Here is a 22,828-nt window from a genome sequence, read left to right on the forward strand (position 1 = left end):
GATGGCACACAGCCAAAACACAAAACTCAGTCTTGTGATTTTGTGATTATGGCTCAAGTTTCCTGAACTTGGCTTTGTCTTCTTTAAATTTCATGCATAAAAGACCAAAGTTGCATTGTTCTTAAATTGCATTGCATGGCATTGCAACATTGTTGTACAATTTTGTGGTGCAGAAATCCCACTCCCCACCCCCTCAGAGTCCTCTGGATATGGCTGATTCACTGTGCAGGTCTTCTTTTTCTTTGTTTTTTTTTTTTTGCCTTCGTGTTCATTTTTGTAGTTTTTACTGTCCATATTTTGTAGTTTAGTGTGTGTACAGAGTCTGTAGTGTAAACATTAGCACTCTAGTTGTAACTGGCCTTTACTGTGGGCCTGCAGAAGAGCTTTAATAACTTAAGGCCTGTACACATGGCACCATGGCCCACTGGCTTCTCAAGCACTGGGTCAACCACAGTTAAATGTATCACAGGAGGATAAAAACAATTTCCATACTATTCTACAGACACTGGTATCCAGATATATTGGATATGTAACATGTTGCCAAAACCTTCTCAAATCCCTGTAACAGAAGGTGGGCTGAGCAAAATACTTAATGCTTGTGGTTAATAACAGGACGAACAGTGAATAGCCACGCTAGGGGCCCCATGAAGCCAGGAGACAGAACTGGTGGATGGATGAAAAATACAGAAAAAAGTAGTGGGACAAAAGTTTGTCCTGAGGGGGGTGCTACAGTAATTTTTCACATAAATCAGAACAGGGGTTGGGGTTAGGGTTAAGATTCTCCACATTAGTTACTGTATTTGATCAGTGTTGACATGCAAGACGGGCTGTGTATTTTTACTTTTTCCGTGTTGTACATTGCTACACTGCTAATGTTAGCATGTGTGCTAGTTAGCGTGCTTGTTGGCATTAAAGCAACAGTTTGTTTTCATTTCGGGAAACATTCTTGTCCACTCGCTTACCAGGAGTTATTGATATCACTCTCATGTCTGTACATGAAATAAAGAGAGACGCCAGTCAGAAGTGCACAGCTGCCGGTCACCAAGAAATAGTCAAAGTACTTAATTACCTGTGAAATTGTTGTATTTATATTTCTGTTTGATTATATGTTAGGCAAATTCGATAAAACAATTAATCGGCTCTACAGGTGACAGAACCAGGCTAGCTCCTTCCTCTTTGCTAGGCTAATAGGATCCTGGCTCTGGTTCCCTAGTTAACGTAGAGACATAAGGGTGGTATCAAGTAGGGCTGCACGATATGCATAAAAAAAAAATCATATTGCAATTATCTTTGCAGATATTGTGATTAGGATTTCAGTTGGAATGGCTGTTTTTACATTTCATTTTCACAGAATTTTTTTTTTAAATGATGTGTTTTTTGTTGGTTCTTGTACCAAACAAACGTCTGAGGAACACGTTTTGTAAGCTGGGGAGTCTATGTAGCGCCACAACGCTTATGGTGCTAACAGTGCACAACAACTTGACACATTTTACCTTAATTAAAGAAATTCAAGCTCCTGCGATTTGGTTATTGCATTCGTCCATATTGCGATATTGATTATATTTTGATTAATTGTGCAGCCCTAGTATCAAACTTCTCATCTAACTTTCAGCAAAAGCTTGAAAAAACATATAACTGAAAATATTCTTTTAAAGGAAGTTATTGGTGGCTGCATTCATTCCTCCTGTCCATACTGGCTGTGAAGTTGTACCTTTCCTTTGACCTCAGTCCAGTTAAAGCTGAAGGTCATAATAAGATACTTTACCTCAAAAACTAAAATGGGCAAGAGGAAACTCTGATGTTGGTGCTAGATGCAAAAGTAACAGGATCCCAAAAGTTGTTAGATTCACCCTTTGGGGATCATGAAGCTCTGTACCAAACATCATGGCTATCCATCCAATCTATCACAAGATCTTTATATGTTTAACCTACAGACCGACTGACATCAGCATCCCTAGCACCAGGCCCCTAGCATGGCTGAAAACATTTCATTATTGCACATGACCTCAATTTTAGCTCTGGCTTTGCAAAATCAAGACAGGTGATTAGATAAGCCCTGACCTGCGATTTCAGAACATTACAAAGTGTGCATACACAGACATGGCACATACATAAGTAACAAAATATTATTTATAAAACACAGAGGGGTATAAAATTAAAAACAGTTGGTGCTGTGAATGTGCTGAGGGTTTTAGTGTTAAGGAGTGTATTTACACACCTTTCTCAGGCTGTTTTCAGTCATTCTCGTCTTTTAGCCTAAAAACAACTGAGTACTCCTCATTTTCCTGCTCAGTTCTTTCTTATTTGATTTGGCGATCATCTTCTCCATCACCTCTCGATCTTGTGTATGTCCATTTCAGATGCTCTTTGTCCCTCTGTCCTTTCACACCTTGGTGTTTTTAAAGTACATGTACCTTCTTGTGGAAGTGTATTGCACAAGGGAGGAGAATATTCCTGGATATTTCTCTTTCCCTTTTCCGTTCTCCTTCATTTTTGTAGTCCCATCCGTCTGTCAAAGACCAGTTGCAGAGGATCTGCTCTTGCACCATTCATAACCTCTAAGTGTCTCCTTCTTTCTATACCTCTATGGTCTTGAAATATATCCTGGCATAGATTGAATCCAACTGGCTGTGCAGGGCGTGGAAGGACGGTCTCTTGGAGGGCTCAGCCGCCCAGCAGTCCATCATGATACGGTAAATGTTCTGAGGACAGCGGGTTGGACAGGGCAGCCGAAACCCTGATGACAGCAGATCCAACACCTCCTTGTTGCTTTTTCCTAAAGAAGATTTAAAAAAAAAAAAAAAAGAAAGCATCAGCATTGGAGGAGTGTAGTCATTTTTTTACCTTTTCTTTTACAGGCAGAAAATAAATGGTGTTCAGAGTATTCCACTGTGCAGAGAACCAGCAACCACAACTATGATAAGATCAAGACCTGCTGCAAGAGCTCACCTTTGACAGGTAAAGTAAACATCACTCTTGCAACACATAGTCCAGAAAGTCCATGTTATGATCAGTCATGGATTTAAAAAGTACTTAAATGATAAGGCTGGCATTACTCAATACTTTTCCTATTGTCAAGAAATCCCATGAAAAGATAAAAATGGGTCATAAATATATATATAGTTTTTATCTTCATTAAAAAAAGCAATTTCCTAAAACAGCTGGTCTGTAGTTTTTTTTTTTTTTTTTTTAGCAAACATGTATTTGTTGGGGACTATTCTCAGTGGTGGATTAATCCACATTTGGTACTCTAGTGAGTATTTCTGGCAGCAGGGATTGAATCAAAATAAACTAAGGCGTCTGTGTTCATACTAAGATGTCACCCAGCGCAACAGTGTGGCTCACTGCTGTGCTTTAATAGTTTTTGAACAAAAATGGAGCTCAATGGCTCAGATGATGAAGATATATCATGCTTTGGATAAACACACAATATTTGTTAGTCAGAGACATTCATTGATGGACCTCTCGTGGGAGAAAAAGTAGAATATCACCAGCTTCCCCCTTTAAAATCTCCTTCTTCTGTGTTGTGCAAGTCTTGAATTTCATCTTGGTCACTACCAAACAAATTCCACAATACACTCTGGCACAGGCTCAAGTATATATTTTTTCAATTCACAGTATATCCATATTAAGCAAAATAAAAAGATAAAATAAGATAAAAGAGAGGATGAAGAGATAAGAAGCAAGCATTTACATGTCCCAACATTTAAAAAGAAATTATCATAAGACTGCCCATTTGGATATACGTAAGTGCATTTTCCATTTACATCATTTCACTAACGGAATAATACTGCAGCAGTACACAAACATCCATCATGCTGCTGCGAGAGTTGTGTAGAGTAGTCGTTAATAAACAGATTAACACACTTGAGTCAATTTTCTACAAAAAACATCAGTTTATATAGTTGTATAGATATTGTTATAGTATAGCAGTAGTTTATATATATGTTTATATATATATAAGATATAACAGTTAACTCTGTACCTTCATAAGGCATTTTGCCACGTGACATCATCTCATACAGCAGCACACCAAACGACCAAACATCCGATTTCACAGAGAACCTCTGGTAGATCGCCGCCTCAGGTGCTGTCCACCGCACTGGGATCTTTGTGTTTCGACTAGCTGTATAAACACTGTCCTGAGGAACGAGAATGTAAAGGGTTAAAAAGATATATAAGCACACTAGACCTTTAACTGAGGACTTTATAGCCTTTTGTGTTTCTTCAATTTAAGACTACATTTCCCATGAACCCCCATCAGAAAGCTTGTCTTCTTATTTACACCCTAGATTTGCTTTAAGCTGAAGCCCATAACTTTCCACATCCTTCAAATTAGGTCACTGAAACTACAGGAAAGATGTAGTCTCCCTTGTGATGTTGTCGTCGATATGGCTAATGTGTTAGCAAACAGTGGTATTTACACATTCAGCAGAAAGACAGCAGTGTTTCATTAGGAGACCAATACCTTTATTCTTTCAGCTGTGTTTTTGATATCCACCAGCTCCTTAGGGAAATATCTGGATTTTTAGCTGCTTATGCTCCACTATGTTCACCAGCTTCTCTCTAACTGTGTCCGTCTGCTGTTTGCTGCTGAGCAGGAAGTGACCAGTGGATTTATCATTATTATTATTTTTTTTCCTGAAAATAGCTGCCTTCTGTGTCTGTAAATGAGCAGCAAGTGTGTAATTAAATGTTTTTTTAATGTGTGCAACAGCTCTGAACAGATTTAAAGATCCTTTATTGTGTAAAGGTAGATGTCCATGTGTTGTTTGATTATCAAGCAGGTCTAGATTCTATTTTAATAAGTGGAAGTATCAAATCGCTCAGTCCACAGAGAAATGCTCACAACCTGTATACATCCTTTGTGATGTGACAACAAAGCAGTTACCACCCTCAGCCGTGCCCCAAGCCCCGCCCACCTGGACCCACCATCCAACCTTGCAGGATTTAGTTTCTCTGAGTGTTTTACCTGAAATCTGTTTTCTGAGTGATTGAATGAAAATATAGCAGTCAGCCAATCAGAAGAGAGGCTCAGAGCCTCCTCTCCTCTGATTGGCTCACTGACCTGTTTTTACTAGAGCTTCAGAGAGAAGCCTGAGAGAGGAGATGTAAAACTACACTGAGATGGTTTTTGTTTTTTAAAACCACAAATAAATCTTGTTATGGATCAACACTTGAAATAAAACACAGGAAAAGAGGAAAATGTCAGACTTTTAACACCATCAGCTAGATGCATGCGAACATGTTAAGTCTTAATGTCCAAAACTCTAGCATCCAGATGATCACACTATACTTAAAAAAAAAAAAAAAGTTACACATTTCTCTGAAAAACAGCCAGAGGAAAACTACATAACTTAGTGCATTTCGTGCAAAATAAAAACTGTCTTTACCAGATAAAATTCAGCAGGGACAGTTTGATTTATTTACAGTAAATACTGTTGTCTCACAAGTACTGAGTTAATGATGTATTCATGTTTAAATGGAACACAGAACATTTAAGCTGTCTCTTTCCGAACTATTGTAGTACTCATGAATTTCCCCTAGGGGATAAATAAAGTATCTATCTATCAATCTGAAGTCTTAGAAGCTCTGAATGAATAAAATATTTATTCTGTTTTATTACACTCAATCAGATTATAGAGATGAGCGCTGCAGCTGTTATTTTTACACATTACACAGAACTGACAGAGGGAGGGAAGAGTGGTATATTAACTATACATGAGTTTACATTGGAACAACAAAGCACACTATACATATTTAAAAAGAAGACAAATAAACAACTAGCGTTATTCTAAAATAAGAAAATGGTTCTTGACAGATGAAACAACAAATATAACCTCTCCCTCTCTCTCTCTCTCTCTCTCTCTCACACACAGGCACTCACCCCTCCCTCTTTACCTTAATAATACGAGCCAGTCCAAAGTCGGCCACCTTGCAGACCAGATCGTCTCCCACCAGGATGTTCCTAGCAGCCAGGTCTCTGTGGACGATGTTCCTGTCCTCCAGGTAGGCCATGCCCTCCGCAATCTGACTGCCCATGTAGATCAGGTGAGCTGATGTCAGCACCTGGCCTTCAGCAGCTGAGAACACACAGCATCGGTTATGTGAGGTCATATTTTATAAATGAGCAGGTGTGTGTTAGTGAGATTTGAAGTTTTAATAAACCAAACAGCCCAAGTTTTACCAGGTAATATGTCATCAAAGAATCAATAAATAAGATTGAGAGTCTGACAAAGTATTTGATCCAAGTCAAAGAGTTTTTATTGCTCTGGAATATTTTTTTGGTTCAGTGCTCAGAAAATATGAAGGATTTGATAACCAGCACAGTGAGCAGGTAAACAAAAATCAAGTGAATTATGTATCACTTTCTTTGTACTTTTGCATTATTTTGTTTTTTCTTACATTACATGAAACTGGAAAACACAGGGAGTGTATCCCTTTTAAATAACTAAATGCATGTTCAGTGCTACAGTACAAACACAAAACACCCTCAAGTTTCATCCTTAAGGTTTCCGTAAAATGTTCACTGAGGGGTTTAATTTTTTTTCCTTATCTTAGTCTTATACTTAAGAAATCAAATCAGTTTTTGTGTTTTGTGCAACGGTTTTACTAAAGGAAAAAAAGTAAAGGTACCTCTGACCATCCTAATTGCAACGTGGCTGAGTTTATGACGATAAATGAACAAAATGAACGCAACCCAAGAAGGGTGTTCCACAAGGACCAGGACCACCAGGAGACACCCTTAATGATGAGGGATGGATTTTATATTACAGGTTTGATCGGCAGTCAGTTTGTCCGACCATCTAGAGTTGGAGTTAGAAATAGACTTTTTTTCCTTTTAAATAAGGAAACCTTTTAAAAGATTCTGTGCAACACTCTTAAGTAACTCCCTCAGCAAAGGAGAAATAAAACCTTGTCATACTTAAGTAGAAAACTTAAGGTGTTTTGTGCAACCATTCCCAGAGTGTTTTATTAGTTTGAATGAGCGTCAAATTTCTCTCTGGTTCTAACAGAGGTCACGTTTCAGGAGTGAATGACTCTCATAAAGCTGAATGTTTACTGCAGTGCTGATAAACACATGGATGTCACATTAGAAAAGCAATGTGATTACATTGTTCTTCTCCTACTGGCAATAATCAGCTGTAGCGCTGTAGTGGTTGCTAAGGATATGATTTGCAAGTGAAAGCGTGCGACAACAATAGAAACAGTTCTGCTATTTCCGTTGTTACTGTCACACAGGAGGCTGATAGTGACTGCAGGTCCTTTTTCTGCAGAGGTGAGGAGGAAATATGATTGACCATAAAAAGGTTTATATTTCCCTCTACATGTGAAGGCTTTCAGTGAAGTACAGTAGTGAAGGTATTAGTGAAGCTAATTGTGTGCAGAAGGCAGATATGTACAGTAACGACATGCGCACACACACACACACAGCAGGAGGAATAAAGACCATCTGCTGCTATGAGAAATATCTGAGTCAAACCCCTCACACTTGCTCACTAAGACTCCTTGTGATTAGAGCCTTTTGTGAAACATCAGAACAATATTTCTCTGCCAGAACGCAGATTATAATTCCATTTGCTTTGGATTTGAGGCGAAGAGATTTAACGTCACTTGACCTAAATACTGTTTCAGAGGCCTTTCCAAAAAACGTCTGAGGTTTCGAATGAAATTCTGCCGAGAACCTGAGAGAAGCTAAATTAATCCTCTGTTCTAAAGCTCTTACAGCGTCATCTTTTAGACAGTATCTGTGTGATGTTTAGAAACAGGAAGTTGAAAAGGACCTGACGGTAGATGACATTTTAATTTTTGTGACTCTGGCTCAGGTATGTGTGTGACCCAAACATGTTTATTTGTGTGTGGGTGTGTGGTGTGTGTGGTGTGTGGTGTGTCACTCACAGGCAAGGTAGGACTTGAGGCTTCCTTTGCTCATGAGTTCAGTCACGATGTAGACCGGCTCTCCTCTGGAGCACATGGCCAACAGCTGGATCAGTTTCGGGTGATGGAGGCTCTTAAGCGCCTGAACTTCCTTCACAAACTCGTCCTGCTTTGTGTCCTCTGGAGGAGGAGGAGGAGAAACAGAAACCTTGGTGAACATATCCTTTATCTGATGACCTTGGTTGTCTATCTGTTCACTGCAATAAAAAAGGGACTGTCTTGGTGAGATTAAAGGCGATCTCACCGGTTCTGTTTACGTTCTGTTCCTCATCATAAAACGTAATTTTTCAAAGTCAATTTTGTTAATTTTTTTAAACCTGCATGTTTATATCGGTGTTTTATACCATTTATATTTACTTGCTAGCATAAAACTATCAGCAGCAATGTGCTCAGTCTCGCTGACCTCATGTCACACACATGCATGAGCCAAGATTTAACCAAAACATTGCTCTGCAGTTTTACTAGTGTTAGAAAACTCTCAAAACTTTTTCAAGCAGCTTTTCTTCAAACCTTTAATCCTCTCCACCTCCCCTTCTCTGTCCATTCAAAATTTATAACCACATCCCTCCCTCCATTTGATACGGAAATACTTCAGAGTCATCACTACTCTCCGCTCCTCTCATCATGTTTTTGTCCATCCTGTGCATCCCTCCATCTGTTTTATTTTTAGTTTTAGGCTCTGAGCCTGAATGAAAAACGTCCTCATTCCAGCTAGGACACTTTATATCATGTGTCGCATTGGGCTAATTCTCCTGTTTACCTTACAAGTGTCGGGCAGAAAAACAAATAATTGCTGCCATGGTAACTTTACTAAGCTGTAAAATCCTGACTCATAGAAATACTAACTGCTGCTAAGTGCGTCATAATCTGATAAACATTAAACCGGAGTTGCTGGTTCAAATTTGATCTTCTCAGCAGCAGCTGGAGGAACACACTCATGTCAGTGCAGCCCATTGTGTTTCTTCTGCAGGGACGTTGTTGCTCTGCACACAAGACTTAAAACCCTTTCTGGTTCTTCAGCTCTGACCTCAGCCAGCAACACCACAAGGAAGTCACAGGGTCCTTAAGTACAAATTAACACAGTGTCTTCTGGTGAGAAACACTGAATGTAAACATAACTTTGTTTAGAAGAAAACTCCTCATTTAATCTTCAGATAATCCATATTTCACACCATTGATTGACTTGACAGTTTCTCCCTGCACTCGTACCTTGTTTCAGCATCTTTATGGCTACCCTCTTGTTCTCTGTGGTCCACAGAGCCTCCCACACCTCTCCGAAGTGTCCCTCTCCCAGCTTCTTGTGGAGCCTGAACTCCTCTCGAGGTCTCTCCCACGGCTCCATGTCGAACAGTTCCCGCTGCACAGAGACGACAGGGTGAGTCCAGACAGCTGTCACATTCATCACAACACTTCAAAACAAGTGGGACAGATGATGCTGCAGAGATGCACACTGTGACAAAGCCAACACAATTGTGTTGACACTGAAGGACTGTGCAGCTGAAATATTGTTTGATGTATCAGTTGTACAAAAAGTCCTGACACAGCACAATACAAGGTGCTGAGTCACAGAAATAGACTGGACTGTGTGAAAATGTGAGAGTTGCTTAGTTGCAGAATTTACTTGATTCCTGTCTGACATCGGAGCGACTGCAGGGCAGAGCCAGGATGTTCACTGGAAACTAGGCTTTTTCAAAATTTCCTTTGATTGTGGATTAAAAATGAGTGTTAAATAACATATTCTGGACACTTTCCCTCAACACTGATTGTTGTTTTCTGACTTTATTTACTGTGTCTGTGTCTTTCTTGAATGCAGGTTGTGTGATTCTCTTTAGAATATCTTCAGGAAATCAAGATGACAGGAGATGCAGCTAGAAACTGTGTTTATTTCTTCCTGATGCAAAGTGAGTAAATTTTTCTATTCAGATAAATTTAATCTGCTTTAACAACAGACAGAAAAAACCTGAAACACGATGATGAAATGAAAAAATAAATGTTTTACGTTTTTATTTATTTGTGACTTTGTCTTATTGTTCTCTTTTTTCAGGCTTGATGCACGTGCAGATTGTCTTTGTGGTGATGTAATGACAGATGAACAGGATGGTGTCAGGTGGGTGAAAGATGAATGAATGAATGCAAACTAATTCATATTTTTTTATGACAAATTTATTGTCTTTAACAATCAGATGCTACAAAATATTTGGTTCTATTGATCAAGTGCTTTGGTAAACATGACATGAAATGAACAGATCAATGAAACGATTGGTTAAATAAGATCATAAGACATGATTAATAAATTAACAGTCAAATAACAATCAGACATCACTCATATAGAAATAAGATGCTACAGATCAAGTTCACAAGTGACACACAACTTGTTGGTCAACTCTGTGTTGCCTCAGCATCGTTGTTTAAACACATTCAAACAGATCAATGAGGTTCAGTGTCTCTTTGCTGCTGAAGCTGCGACAACACAGAACAACACAACAGTGTGTGTAAAAAAAACTGCAACCACGTCGTCCAAAAACAAAGTGAAACAAAAGACATTGAGTCTCAGGCTCCTGCTGCACCTCAGTCCATCACTGTGAATAATTACGTCTTTAAATACTTTCAGTTTGTAGCAGGTTTTCCCATCAAATTATGGCAGTATGGAGATTAAGCAGATTGTTTTCGTAATCCCACTTAATTAAAACGTTAAAACGAGCTTTAACACAGTCCACTGATCAGTTTATTGGGTATTTAAACACACAAGATAAATCTGCTTTTAGTAACACAAGGCTGACAGATGAATCAGACTTCAGACCACAAACCACGCCACATCACTTTTTATTGACCATTTCTCTTCGCTGCGTAAATGCCGGGAACAAGATGTTGAGCCAAGTCGATAAAAAGTGATTGAAAGTGCAGTTAGTGGCTCATTTCAGTGGCAGAACATTTAAAGACGTCTAAATGCCTGAACCTCTGATTTCCTAAAAGCAGATTTATTCTTGTGTGTGAGGCCGTAAATGATCCAGTGAAGCTGCAACAAAGAACGATGAGAGAAAACATTTAAATAAATGATGGATTTACAAAAAACTGAACCTGTACAATAGATCCTGTACAGTGTGATTTTACAATCCTAAATATAATATTCAGGAATAAGATTAACACAACAACAGTGAACTGAGATGATGTTTGGAGATTTAAAGATGGAACTAGAGACAATAACAAGTAAACTGTGTAAAATGTTCAGCGCTCCTGAGCTGCAGCACAGTCATGAAATGCAAATGGCACGCATAAAAATCAATATTTGGATATAATTAATAAATTATTTATGGTAATAGCTGTTTTATTAATATCTATAAAAGTTTATGAAATAGTTGAACTTAAAAAAAGTTAAATGAAGGAAAATGATTGATACAAAATGTAAGTGTTTGTATATTTTCCTTGTTCTCATTCACAGCTACCGCTAGCTTCTCGTGTGTGTGCTGTATTGTTTTCATGCTAACATGAAAGCATATGTGCAGAAGCACGTTGCTTCATATTTCCATCATGTTTTCCATCATTAGAGGTTTGACTGTTGATCTTTTAATTACATCGTCTTGTTCCTCCCTCTTCTCCTGCAGTGGATTAATGGCACCTGACTGGAAAATGAACTGTTTAATTAACTGTTTATCTCGATGAAGCGGCTCCTAACATTTGCATAATGGTGGATTAATTCATTTGCAATTTCTGTTTTCTCAAAAGTTGGTCAAATCTTTGCTACATCTGGATGAAAATATTGTTAGTGCTGTATGTCAACATTAGCCAGAAATCATTAGACCTTGTTCACTGTTCCTGCAGGCGCAGCTTCACCAGTGCAGGATGCTTCATGGATACAAAGTCATGCACCTGAAATGCATCCAAGCTTGTTAAGGTTTGTGACACTGTCTGAATATAATGGACACACTTGGAAAAAGCTATGAAAGGAAAGCATGCAATAAAGTCTGATAAATTTCAGGTCTACTGCAGAGGCAATATTGAGGTCACAGAATAGGCCTGCGGTTTAACACCTGATTATGAGATAGAGGTTATAATTACAAGAGAATGCCTCTGTACATGTGCTGAGTCTGTGTTTTGTATTTGCTTGTGTGCATATGATATGTTTGTGTGTTTCAGCCTCAGTGTGTCCGTGGCCTCAGACTCACAGCCTCTGCTGGAAGGGAAGAGAGAAGAGGAGGAGTCACTGACTGTGGCCTCTGATAGATAAGATTTTGTCTTCTCAAACATTTTTATTCTTGTGGGAGAAGCTGAAACTCGATGCTCGTGTCTCATATCTCTAAATGTTACAAAATATCCATTTATCCTTAAACATCACTCTGTATATGTAATACATGGTGGTTTGTCATTTCGCAGTGAAAAGTCTCCAGATAGTGAGAAACCTCGGTGAGCTCTGCTCTGTCGTCTCCCGCCGGGCTCCAACTGATGAGCCATGAATAAAGAATCCAGCCCGCTGGGGCTTTAATTTAAGCTGCAGTGCAGAGATAACGCATGTAATTACAGCACGGATACGCAATTTTATTCTAAAACTGCTCCAAATATTTTATTCTCCATTTAATTACACTCCAAATACTGTATATATATTTGCCTCTCGGTATTATTTATGCATAAAGAGCATGAGACGACGCTCATTACATTCCTGCAGCAACAACAGAAAGGAGTTCAGGAGCTTTGTTTGAGACTCAGACAAAAGCTGCTCAGATTAACAGATACTGGGAGATTCTGCACATTAAGACTTGAGCTTCTGTTGCCTGAAGCTACTGAGTCATTATTGACTGCTGGTTTTTTATTGTAAAATACAACAATGCTAATTTCTGCAAGCTAAAGAGCAGAGTGATAGAAGGCAGTACACTAATACAGCAAGTTGCTGAGGTGAACCACTGATCACTGCATGTCAACATCAGCTGGAAAAGGAGAGGCTTCGTACAGGTTGCTGGACTGGTGAATCACTATTGGTGAGTCAAATGCCCAAAACGCTCATGTTCTGATGTTACGTTAACAGAATCTGTAACCACAGTACGACATATCTGAGGTTGGCAACAGAGTCCAGTTAAGTGAGTTAAAGCACAGGTGAGTTTTTACCCAAGAAACAAAACCTTAAGCTGACAGTGTAGCTCATCCGACTTTGAAAAACTCTCACTAAAACGTCAACCCTGTTTATTTAGCTTTTGTTTGTTCACAGCGTTAAACATCTGCTGAAGAGCTATTGGCTACTTCCTGTTTGCAGTGTGCTCATGGTGTATTTATGGATGTTTATTTTTGCTGCTGTAACATGTAATTCCTCTACTTGGAATTAATAAAGTTATCGTCTTACCTTATAAATGTCGTGTGTGTTTGTACTTGTGACAACAAAGACGCAACAGAAAACTACTGTCAGATTTTACATTCAGAATCTAATCAAAATTCACAAGTGCATTACAACCAATATTTATATAAACATGCTGTGTGAGTGGATGATTATGTGTCATGTGTAACTGTACTTTTATCTTTGTGAGGACCAGTTACATATAGATGTTCAGTTTAAAGCAGCTATAAAATCAATGCTTATATAATAAGTGGATCAAGTGACAATGTGAAACGTGTCTCTGGTAGTGAATTATCAGCTGAGTCTGCAGCTTTACAGAGTTTCAGCTCACTGTTTATCAGTCCTCACTGTTCTGGTTCCCTCTCTCTGCTCTCATAGCGTCGTGTTCAGAGAAACATCTGTAAAAAGGCACCGTCCGCTACAGCCACAAACAGCAGACAGACACAGTCAGAGAGCAGCCGGTGAACATACCAGACATGTAGCAATATTAGTATTAATAGAGTCGTGGTTCTGGCCAACTGAAAAATCTGGGTCCAATATTCACTCTCTTTTACCAACTGCTGAGGGAAACGTCTGGCGCTTAATTATTACCCAAAGGCAAATTTTTGGATTCTGCACTGTGTCCATCATCTGCCCTCTAACTGTGTGTCTGTGCTGTTTGCTGCTGAGCAGGAAGTGGACAGTGAGTTTATCAGGTACCTGTGTGAACGATAACAAGCTTGATGAAAGCGCTGAGCAGGAACCAAAACAATAATTCTCTGTAGTTTCATCACTTTGAGTAATATGGAAGGAGTCACTCGGTCATTTGATCCATTGTTAAATCAAATACTGCTTAATGCAGATTTAAAGTTAGTGAGGAAAAGCACCGTGTCCATCCAGGTCCTCACAAGAATAGAAGTAAAAACATTGTGTTTTTGTGTCTCTGCCTTACCTGCTGGGCGCAGGGCTCCTCCAGCAGCACCCCCAGGCTGCGGGGGGTTTTCTGGTAGTAGGAGATGAGCTCTCCCAGCGTGGCGAAGGAGATCTTATCTGAGACGAAGTACGCACCGATGGTGGAGCGCTGGATCCTGAAGTGGTACACTTTCCCCTCACTGCGGGCTGCAGGAGGGAGAGGAGAGTCACTGTCATCAAATGTTGTATGTTTAAAAATGCACACAGTCAATAACAATGTCTTTCCATTCATGGCTGCTCACACTATATCACATATGTAGATGTTTCAAAAGCATTTCAGTGATTATATGTCAGTGTAGTTCTGACCTGTTTCTTACTGAAACATAAAACCACCTAGACATCTGATGAATATCATAACATCTGCTGCACACTTCTCTTCATTGCAAACACACAAAATATCATCAAAGCTTTCGTACACAACCAGGCTCAGCGGGAGGGGTGGGTACATTCCTGATGTTACCCTCTTGTTTGTTAGTGTCTCTTTGGTTATTTGTATGTTCACTTTAAGAGAAAAAGGGGGAACTGCCAGTCTAATGTAAGAACTGTTTGAATTTGATATATTCCCTTCATAAAAACAGAATTGTATTTTTTTTCTTCAATCCGGCAACACATACAGAAAGAAACATGTTCATCATAAAGACCAGTCAGCATTAAGGCAAGATGAACTATATATTATAAACAACTGAATGCAATGGAAAAGTAGGTTTTACAGGTTATTTGATCTGTATTTTCTCAGTTACACAACAGGGATTTTCAATTTCACCAACAGGACTATCCTATTGCCACTGTCTCTATTTTAGGCTTTATTTAAAGCCACCATGTGAAGAATGTAAAAAACAGTCAGAGCAGAAACAGGCACACAAGACACTTCCTACAAACCTGACCTGAGATAAACTCACCGAGTTAAACGTAGGAGTCACCAGTTTTCACTTATACATACAAGCTTATACTATGATTCAAATAATTTGAAAGAAGCGGCAACTGCATGAAGTCTTGTCTTTGCCTCATGGGAAACTGAGGCTAAACACAAGTTACAGTCAGATACTGGCTGCAACATACAAATACACGTGTGAAACAGTAGATAAAAACCATAAACGCTATAATTACTCTGCATGAACGTGAACATGTGAATGTCAGAGACAGTAAATCAGAGGGAAATGTGTGTAATTGTGCCATAAACCAGAGTAACTGAAGGTGTGCTCTGCTCTGCCTTCACACTCAGGCCCATACGCACACAGAGTACTGATGATGCATATTTCAGGTGGAATAGCAGTGAAAATTAAACGTCCAACTGCAGCATTTTCCCCCTGGGACCCAAAGGACCTTGAAGAAGAGGGGGTGGGGAGGAGGGAGAATAGAGAGGTAGAGGAAGGATCAGTCAATGAAAGGATGTAGAGGAAAAGATGCAGACGCAGAAGAGGGCAACGCCAGAGGACGAAAAGACAAGAAAAAGGACAAAGCAACGAGGACCAGAGAGAGGGCTGGAGGTGTAATAACAGTCACAAATCACACACATCTCCTGACACCATGCGGGTCCATTAGAGAACTGGCTGTGGGCTGATTCACTTTAAAAGTGTTGGCTTTAAAATGTAGGTTACTGCTAGAGAAGATGAGCCACTGCTCTCTCCTGTAACACTCCACAAAACCTGAGCAAACATGAGAAAACCAACATGTCCCAAACATGTAGCGCAATAACACAGTTTACTAAAGGAATATTTCAACACTTTGGGAATATGCGTATTTGCTTTCTTTTTGAAAGCTAGAGGAGACGATTGGACTCAATATCATGTCAGTGTGTGTAATTAGCTTAGCTTAGCATAAAGACTTAAATCAAGGGGAAACAGCTCGCCTGCTCAAAAGTGAAAAAATATTACTACCATACCTCATCTCTTCTACACACACACACTATATATATTAACACAAGGTTGAATTAACTACTTCTTGACAAACAAATGTTCCTTCATCCACGTTGTCTCTAGTTACAAACTACAAAGAAACAAAACAAGAAGGAAATAAAAAGTGTGAATCCTGGTCTGAAGGAAGGTTTGATGAAGGGGAACCAGGTATGAAGGCAGGAAGGGGCTGGGTAAGGTCAGAGGTCACTGCTGAGAATAGAGATGTCAGTGGGTGAGTGGTGGTGCTGCTTACCGGAGATTGTGTACTCATCGCTGTGACTCTCACTGATCCGAACCAGGAAGGAGCCATCTTTGTTTTGGGAAGCCAGAAGCAGCTTTTCAGCTTTCACTCGGTTTATGTTGCCATAGTACCACCTGATCAGAGAGGAGAGGGACACACAGAGAGGACGGAAGAGAGAGAGAGAGAGAAGAATGCGTTACATGTGCAAGCATACATTCAGACGCGCTCGCCCACACACACACACACTTTTACCAACTGGTCCAGTCAGTAAGAGCAACACGTTTTAACAACCTACATTTACGACTGTTTTAAACTGACTGTGAACATGTCATGAGCCATTTCCCAGGGAATCCAGTGCTGTAGACAGAAGAGAATATTCCAGGGGACATTAAGTCAGTGAAGACGTCTCTCACAGTTACAGTGTTTTTGTTTTTGTTTTTGAGTCCTGCCTGTTTGCTCACATATCAGAACTAGACCTTTATTTACTTTGTATTATCAGCAAAGGGCGGGGCCGCTCTCCATGACGCACAGGTTTCGCTGAAACCGACAGGCAGCAATGACTCAAAGAAGCAGGAGAGAGGACAGAGTGAAAGGCTTCAGACACCAGAACTACTGTCGTGATATATTTCAGATAAAAATAAGAATGTAAAACTACTGTGAGGGAGGTTTAATGGTAAATTTAGTTTTTCTATTTCTTTATTTCAGACAAATAAGCCTGGGTGTAATTCACCTAATTTGCTCCTTCCTGTAGATTCCAAAACCCAGCACATTTATTTTATACTCCCTTATGTTTAAAAAGACTATAGAAATAATAAAAAAAGTTTTAAAAAATTATCTGACAAATTTAACAATAAAGACACAGTAGCTACAGGAAGTATCAGACCCCTTCACTTTTTCACATTTTATTGTTATTGTTTGCTGTCATTTCAAATGGATTAAATTGCCATTCCCTTGAAAAACCTGTAGCCCCAGGGCTACGTTAAATAACTCAGAATGAGTGAAAACATGTTGAAAATTCATCTAAAATCAAAACCTAAAAATCTAAATTTTAAATCAGGTGCATAGTTTTGCAAATTTAATGAGGACATTATTATCTAATAAAAATCCAAAACATGTTTTCACTTGGTAATCACAGATTACTGAGTGTAGATTGATGCACAGAAAAAGGCTAATTTATCCATTAATAATTAAAAATACAACACAATAAAATAGGCCTGAACAATTAATCAAAAATATTAATGAAATCTCAATATGGCTTAGTGCAATATCCAAATCACATAAGCTGCAATTTTTTTTTTGATAAAGATAAAATGTGTCACAACAAACTATAAATGCTGTGGTGCGATAGAGACGCCCCGGCCTATAAATCATTTTCTCCAGATGTAAGGGAACAGGTTTGTTTGGTACAAGATCCAACAGAAATCACATCATCATCATTTTTATATTATTTTCAGTGAAAATTAAATGGAAATATGACCATTTCAACTGAATTCAGACTCATATCATAATCGCAATATGATTTTTTTTTGCCTGTCGTTCAGCCCTACAATAAAAAGTGCAGAAAGTACAGGGGTCTGAATGGTTTGTGAAGCAGCTGTAAATATTGCTGCCTTCAGGGACGTCAGAGTGATGCTGCAGGCGATAATGCAGAGTGAGGTCAGTGTAAACGGGGCTTTTTTTTATTATAAATGACTAAGTTAGTGTCTCTAATGTACGTTCCTCATTGTGACGCGTTATAAAGCTTCAACGCTCTTATGAAGAGTCAGTGATGCTGCTGTTGTTCTCGTGCTGTGGTCCTCAGTCTCAGTGGTGTGTTTGAGGACAGTCGGACGTGTGGACTCAGTGTCGGGTCAGCAACACGAAAACAGAAAGTGAGGTCAACCTTGGAGAGAGAGCTCGGCTGAAACATGATGACTCCCTGCAGGCTGGATGAATAATGGAGGACCTGCAGCTGCAGAGCGGTGACCACATGCAGCCTCTCAGCTACATTTAGCTCCAGCCTGGGTTCAGCAGCAGCAGCAGAGGCTGCTCCTTTCACCTCCAAACATTTGTGTTCAACTCTGCCTTGAACACCAGGAGTTCAGTTTTTAGGTTTTGTGATTAGAATTAGAGCTGAGACGATCAATCGATTAGTCGATCAGCAGACAATTACTGTGTCACTAATTTCATAAGTAATTGAAGTCATTTTATAATCAAAGGGTGATGTGAATATTTTTGCTTTTCTTTGTCCTCTATGATGATAAATTGAATATCTGTGGGTTTCAGACTGTTGGTCGGACAAAACAAGGAACCCGCATGTGTCAACATGTGCTTTAAGAAACTGTGGTGGACGTTTCTTATCTTATTGACCACAATTATCAATTACCAATAAGAAATATTCTAAGTTGACATTCGAACTGTTTTTCTTGTCTGACAACAGTTAAATATGATAGAGAACAAAGAAAAACCAAAACATTTACGTGAGAGAAGCTGGAACCAGCGGATTATTGTTTTCTCAGTTATCAATAGGCTGCCTGTTCATTTTCTGTCAGTGGAGTTAATAGATTAAATTAACTCAGTACTTATCAGAGAAAATGAACCGTAAACTGTCAGAAATCTATTAAGTCAAAATGAGTCACTTCAGGTCAGAATACATCATTTATCTCATGAGGTTTCTGCTAAACTTTTACACTTCAAACGGTATTTTCAATAATCTGAACTAATGTGTGAGCTGTCTGCTCCATCAGTCAATCGAATAGTCTGCAGATTATTTTCCCTATTGATCAATTAATCATGGATAAACTGTCAGAGTGACGTTTTCAAATGTTTTGTTTTGTCTCAGTAAACATTCACTTTACAAAGAAAGACTGAAAATCACCACGTGAGAGAAGCTGGAGCCTGCAAATGTTTTGTATTTCTCTTTTGATTATTTATTTAGTCAATTAAATCGATTAATCGTCTCATCTTTGTATTCAGTGTTCAGTGGTGGCTTCACCATTTCAGTGAAATTTTGACCATCATCACTTTTAAGTCTTTCACAGCCCAGAGGTCAAAGCTCCTTCAGCTGTCAGCTCTCATCTCCACATGTCGCAGCTTTGGAGGAAACTTCTCCAAGTCTCACAAATAAAAGGATTTATCATCATGTTGATCTAGTTTATTGATTTTACTGTCAGTCTTTAAATATAGAGGGTTACTTTTGATTCAACTGATGTTTTGTGACTCACCAGCAGATTAAAATCTAGATCCCACATCAGCACCAGAGGATCAGGTGACACCAGGACACCGGGAGCAGCTGTGGGACTAAACAGTCTGAATAAGAGCGGAGGAATGTTGATGTTTTTGAACACTCACTTGTGTTTGGCGAACTCGTCCTGCAGCAGAGCCACGTAGTTCGCCGGGATCAGTCCGGACTCCAAAGACCCGGTCAGCTTCTTGGCCAGCACGTACTGCCCCCGCTTCTCGATCACCGACAGCTTGTCCCCCTCCTTCACCGTCAGCTCGTCGTCGCTGCGGGCCACGAAGTCGAAGAGCGCCGCGTACAGCTGCACCGGCCGCTTCTTGGGCGACGGGACGCGGATTTCGCCGGACACGGTGCGGATCTCCGCCGCATGCGCCGCCGGGTTGGCGATTACATGGTTGTGGTTGGGGACGTTTGGGTAGCGGAAGTCGGGCCATATCCAGTTCCACAGCCGGCTTAAACACGGCATACATGAACGGCAGCAACTCTCCATCCCGGGACATGAAGGAGCCCGGTGGGTTTATTCCAGGCTTTATTATGACACCGATCAACGAGACGCGCTTCAGGCTTTATCAGTCCGCTGAAAACGGCCTTTTCCAGCCGACAGTCACCAGCCGCTCAGTCCTCCGGTTCCCCTCTCTTCCTCTGGCTAGAAACATTCTGCACCACCAGCAATAGTTGGGTAGATTAGCCGGAGGAACCGGTTTTTTCTGTTGAGATCACTGATCTTAGCTCCGCGCCTGCAGTGCGCACGGCGGCTGCGGGAATGCGGAAACGGGAATGGAGGCCATCCAAGTCGGATCGGTTCCCTGCAAGGACTCGGCGGCGCGACCCAAGATGAACCGAGAATGTGAGAGCATGGCTCCCGAGGGATATGTTAATCCACTGTAATCACTGGAGAAAATGCTGCAGCCGCTGATGCTCAGGTGTAAATATCCGCCGAGGGGAAAGGTGAGAGTGAGGCGGCAGCGCGGTGCGTAAGAAAGTTTGGGTTTGGCGCTCGGCACACCCCCCTACCGCTCACACACCTGCGTACAGACGGATACTAATGGGAGAGAGAGAGAGAGAGAGAGAGCGAGCGAGAGAGAGAGAAAGAGAGAGAGAGAGAGAGAGAGAACAATGAGGGCGGGTGTTTTCGCTCAAACTAAATTTGGCTGAAGGTCAGTTTGGTGGAGTAAATGAGTGTTTGATTAACACTTCATTAACACGGCTTCTAGTCTTTTCTGTTGTTTATCATTTTATGGGATAAATACTTTTATTCATTTTAAAATATTTGATCTCGAATTTCATCTTGTCCTGGAAGAAAAACAACTTTGGCCTCTGAGAAACGGTGAGAACTGTTTGAGAAACTCCTAAACTATAAAATCACCTGCAGATTAATCAATAATGAAAATATTTAGCACAAATCTCAATGATCAGGATCAATAAATAAACACTACAGATGAGTCTGTAGTGTTTATTAGAGTCTAGTGGCTGCAGCCTTCTTGCCCTTATTCCTGCATCAGTTCTGCACCATTACTGCAGAAGAACTGTGCAGGGTGCTCATACATTACAGCAGCTCACCACAGAGGAAGCCCTGGGAAGAACTGAACACATATTGATGATGCACCAGTAAAACCTGAGGGTGGATTTTTCTTTTTAAATCTATTGTTCGACCTTTAAAAAAGCCCCTGAGCCTCTACATCATCAAGTGTTTCTGCAGCAGCACCCATCATCTTGACTCATCATCAGCCTGTGATCAGTGTCAGGTGCTGATGATGGTCCTGAGTGAAACACAAACCTGAGGGGGTGAAAGGTGATTATATTATGAACTGCAGGCTTCAGTTAACATGTGAATTACTCTACAGTTTAAGCCTGTACAGCCTCAGTGTGGCACATTTGAAAGCATTAACCACACGTGAACAGCTGACTGTTACCATCATGAGGTACAGGAGCTGGATCACACAGTGAGACCCTCAGATCCTTTTGATCTGAGCAGGAAAGTTTTAAGACTAAAAATGGCTCAAATCCAACATGAAAGCTTTTGAGTTTCAGCTCTAATCTAAATCTTTCATTTGCAACAGCAGCTTTCAGTTCAGCTTCTCGTTGGGCAGGTTGACTCTTTGGGCTGCTGTTACATCACAGACTCCAGGTCTGTTAAATATCACAGGCTGGAGGTTCAGTTCACTGTGTCACAAGAACAGAGGTTTTGTGAAGAAAGATCTGAAGAAGAATTCAGACCCTTTACTTCACTAACTGTAACAACAATGTAAAAATACACAAATACAAGTAACAGTCCTGTATTCAAAATCTTATTATTCTAGTTTTATCAAAAGCAGTAAAGTGTCTTCTGTGACTGATATAATATGTAGGCTATGAAATTATTAGATATCTAATACTGATGCATCAATGTTTCAGCAGCTGCTCCAGGTGGAGCTGGTTTTTACTACTTTATACTGTATTCAGTTACATTATATACATCTGCATCTGATACATGGCATGAGGACCCAACTAGACAGAGTCTTTTGTCAGATGGTCACAAGTCAGAAAGGTTGGGAGCCAACAGTTAAGCCTTCAATAATGTATTTTTAAGTTCATCATATGTTTTTTTAAAGAGTAAAAAGTGAAAAGAGTTTAGGTAGAAAGTGGTGGAAAATGAAAATACTTGAATAAAGTACCTCAACATTGGACGTCTTCAGCTGAGTCTTTTCATCAGATCAGCTTTAACAGTACAGTGAGGAAGAACATGACAGCGCAGCTCTGTTTGATAGATAGCACACCGTTTTATTAGTATATTTAGCTTTGTGACGTACAGCTCGGGAGAAAAACAAAAGTAACCAAAAAACAAACAAAACTAAATGGTCACAACTTTTTTTTTTTTTTTTAAGTCCAGAAACATTTCAGCCTTAGCAGTGACATCACACGAAAGAAAGCTCAGTTTTTCGATCATTGGTTTCTTTGTCATGGACCAGAGTGATATGTTCTCGTTTTTTCAGGCTAAACAAACAAACACGTCTGTACCGCAAACAAAAAAAAATAACCCTAGATTTCTTTTTTAATGTCTTTTTTTTTCCTCAATCATTTAAGATGCTTCACATATATTATCAACACTTTTCTAAAGAATCAAAATAATTAGCCACAGGTACTGGAAAAAAGGTATCCACTGTTATATAATAATAATAATAATAATGAACACAATAAATATAAAAAGAATTTTTGATATAATTTATATGGTATCAAAGAGAGAGGGAAATGGGCCTTCAGTTAGACGTGTTTTTACAAAAGTG

General features: G+C 39.8%; 1 protein-coding gene across 2 annotated transcripts; it reads right to left on the reverse strand.

The window, feature by feature from the left end:
* Positions 1-2,332: 2,332 nt before the first annotated feature.
* LOC111234936 (tyrosine-protein kinase SRK3-like) lies at positions 2,333-20,171 on the reverse strand. Of its 2 annotated transcripts, XM_022763169.1 has the most exons (9): positions 19,957-20,171; positions 19,676-19,923; positions 16,358-16,479; positions 14,190-14,356; positions 9,148-9,295; positions 7,900-8,058; positions 5,902-6,083; positions 3,986-4,142; positions 2,333-2,776 (listed from the first exon to the last, which is right to left on the reverse strand). In XM_022763169.1, exons 1-9 carry the CDS (start codon positions 20,053-20,055, stop codon positions 2,577-2,579), a joined length of 1,482 nt encoding a protein of 493 aa, XP_022618890.1. In that variant the 5' UTR covers positions 20,056-20,171; the 3' UTR covers positions 2,333-2,576. The 2 variants fall into 2 exon arrangements, with proteins under 2 accessions (XP_022618890.1, XP_022618889.1); XM_022763168.1 differs by having other exon boundaries at positions 19,676-20,171.
* Between the last annotated feature and the right edge of the window lie 2,657 nt (positions 20,172-22,828).

Source organism: Seriola dumerili, unplaced genomic scaffold (genome assembly GCF_002260705.1).
Source record: "Seriola dumerili isolate Sdu_G_001 unplaced genomic scaffold, Sdu_1.0 BDQW01000468.1, whole genome shotgun sequence".
NCBI classification, from domain to species: domain Eukaryota; kingdom Metazoa; phylum Chordata; class Actinopteri; order Carangiformes; family Carangidae; genus Seriola; species Seriola dumerili.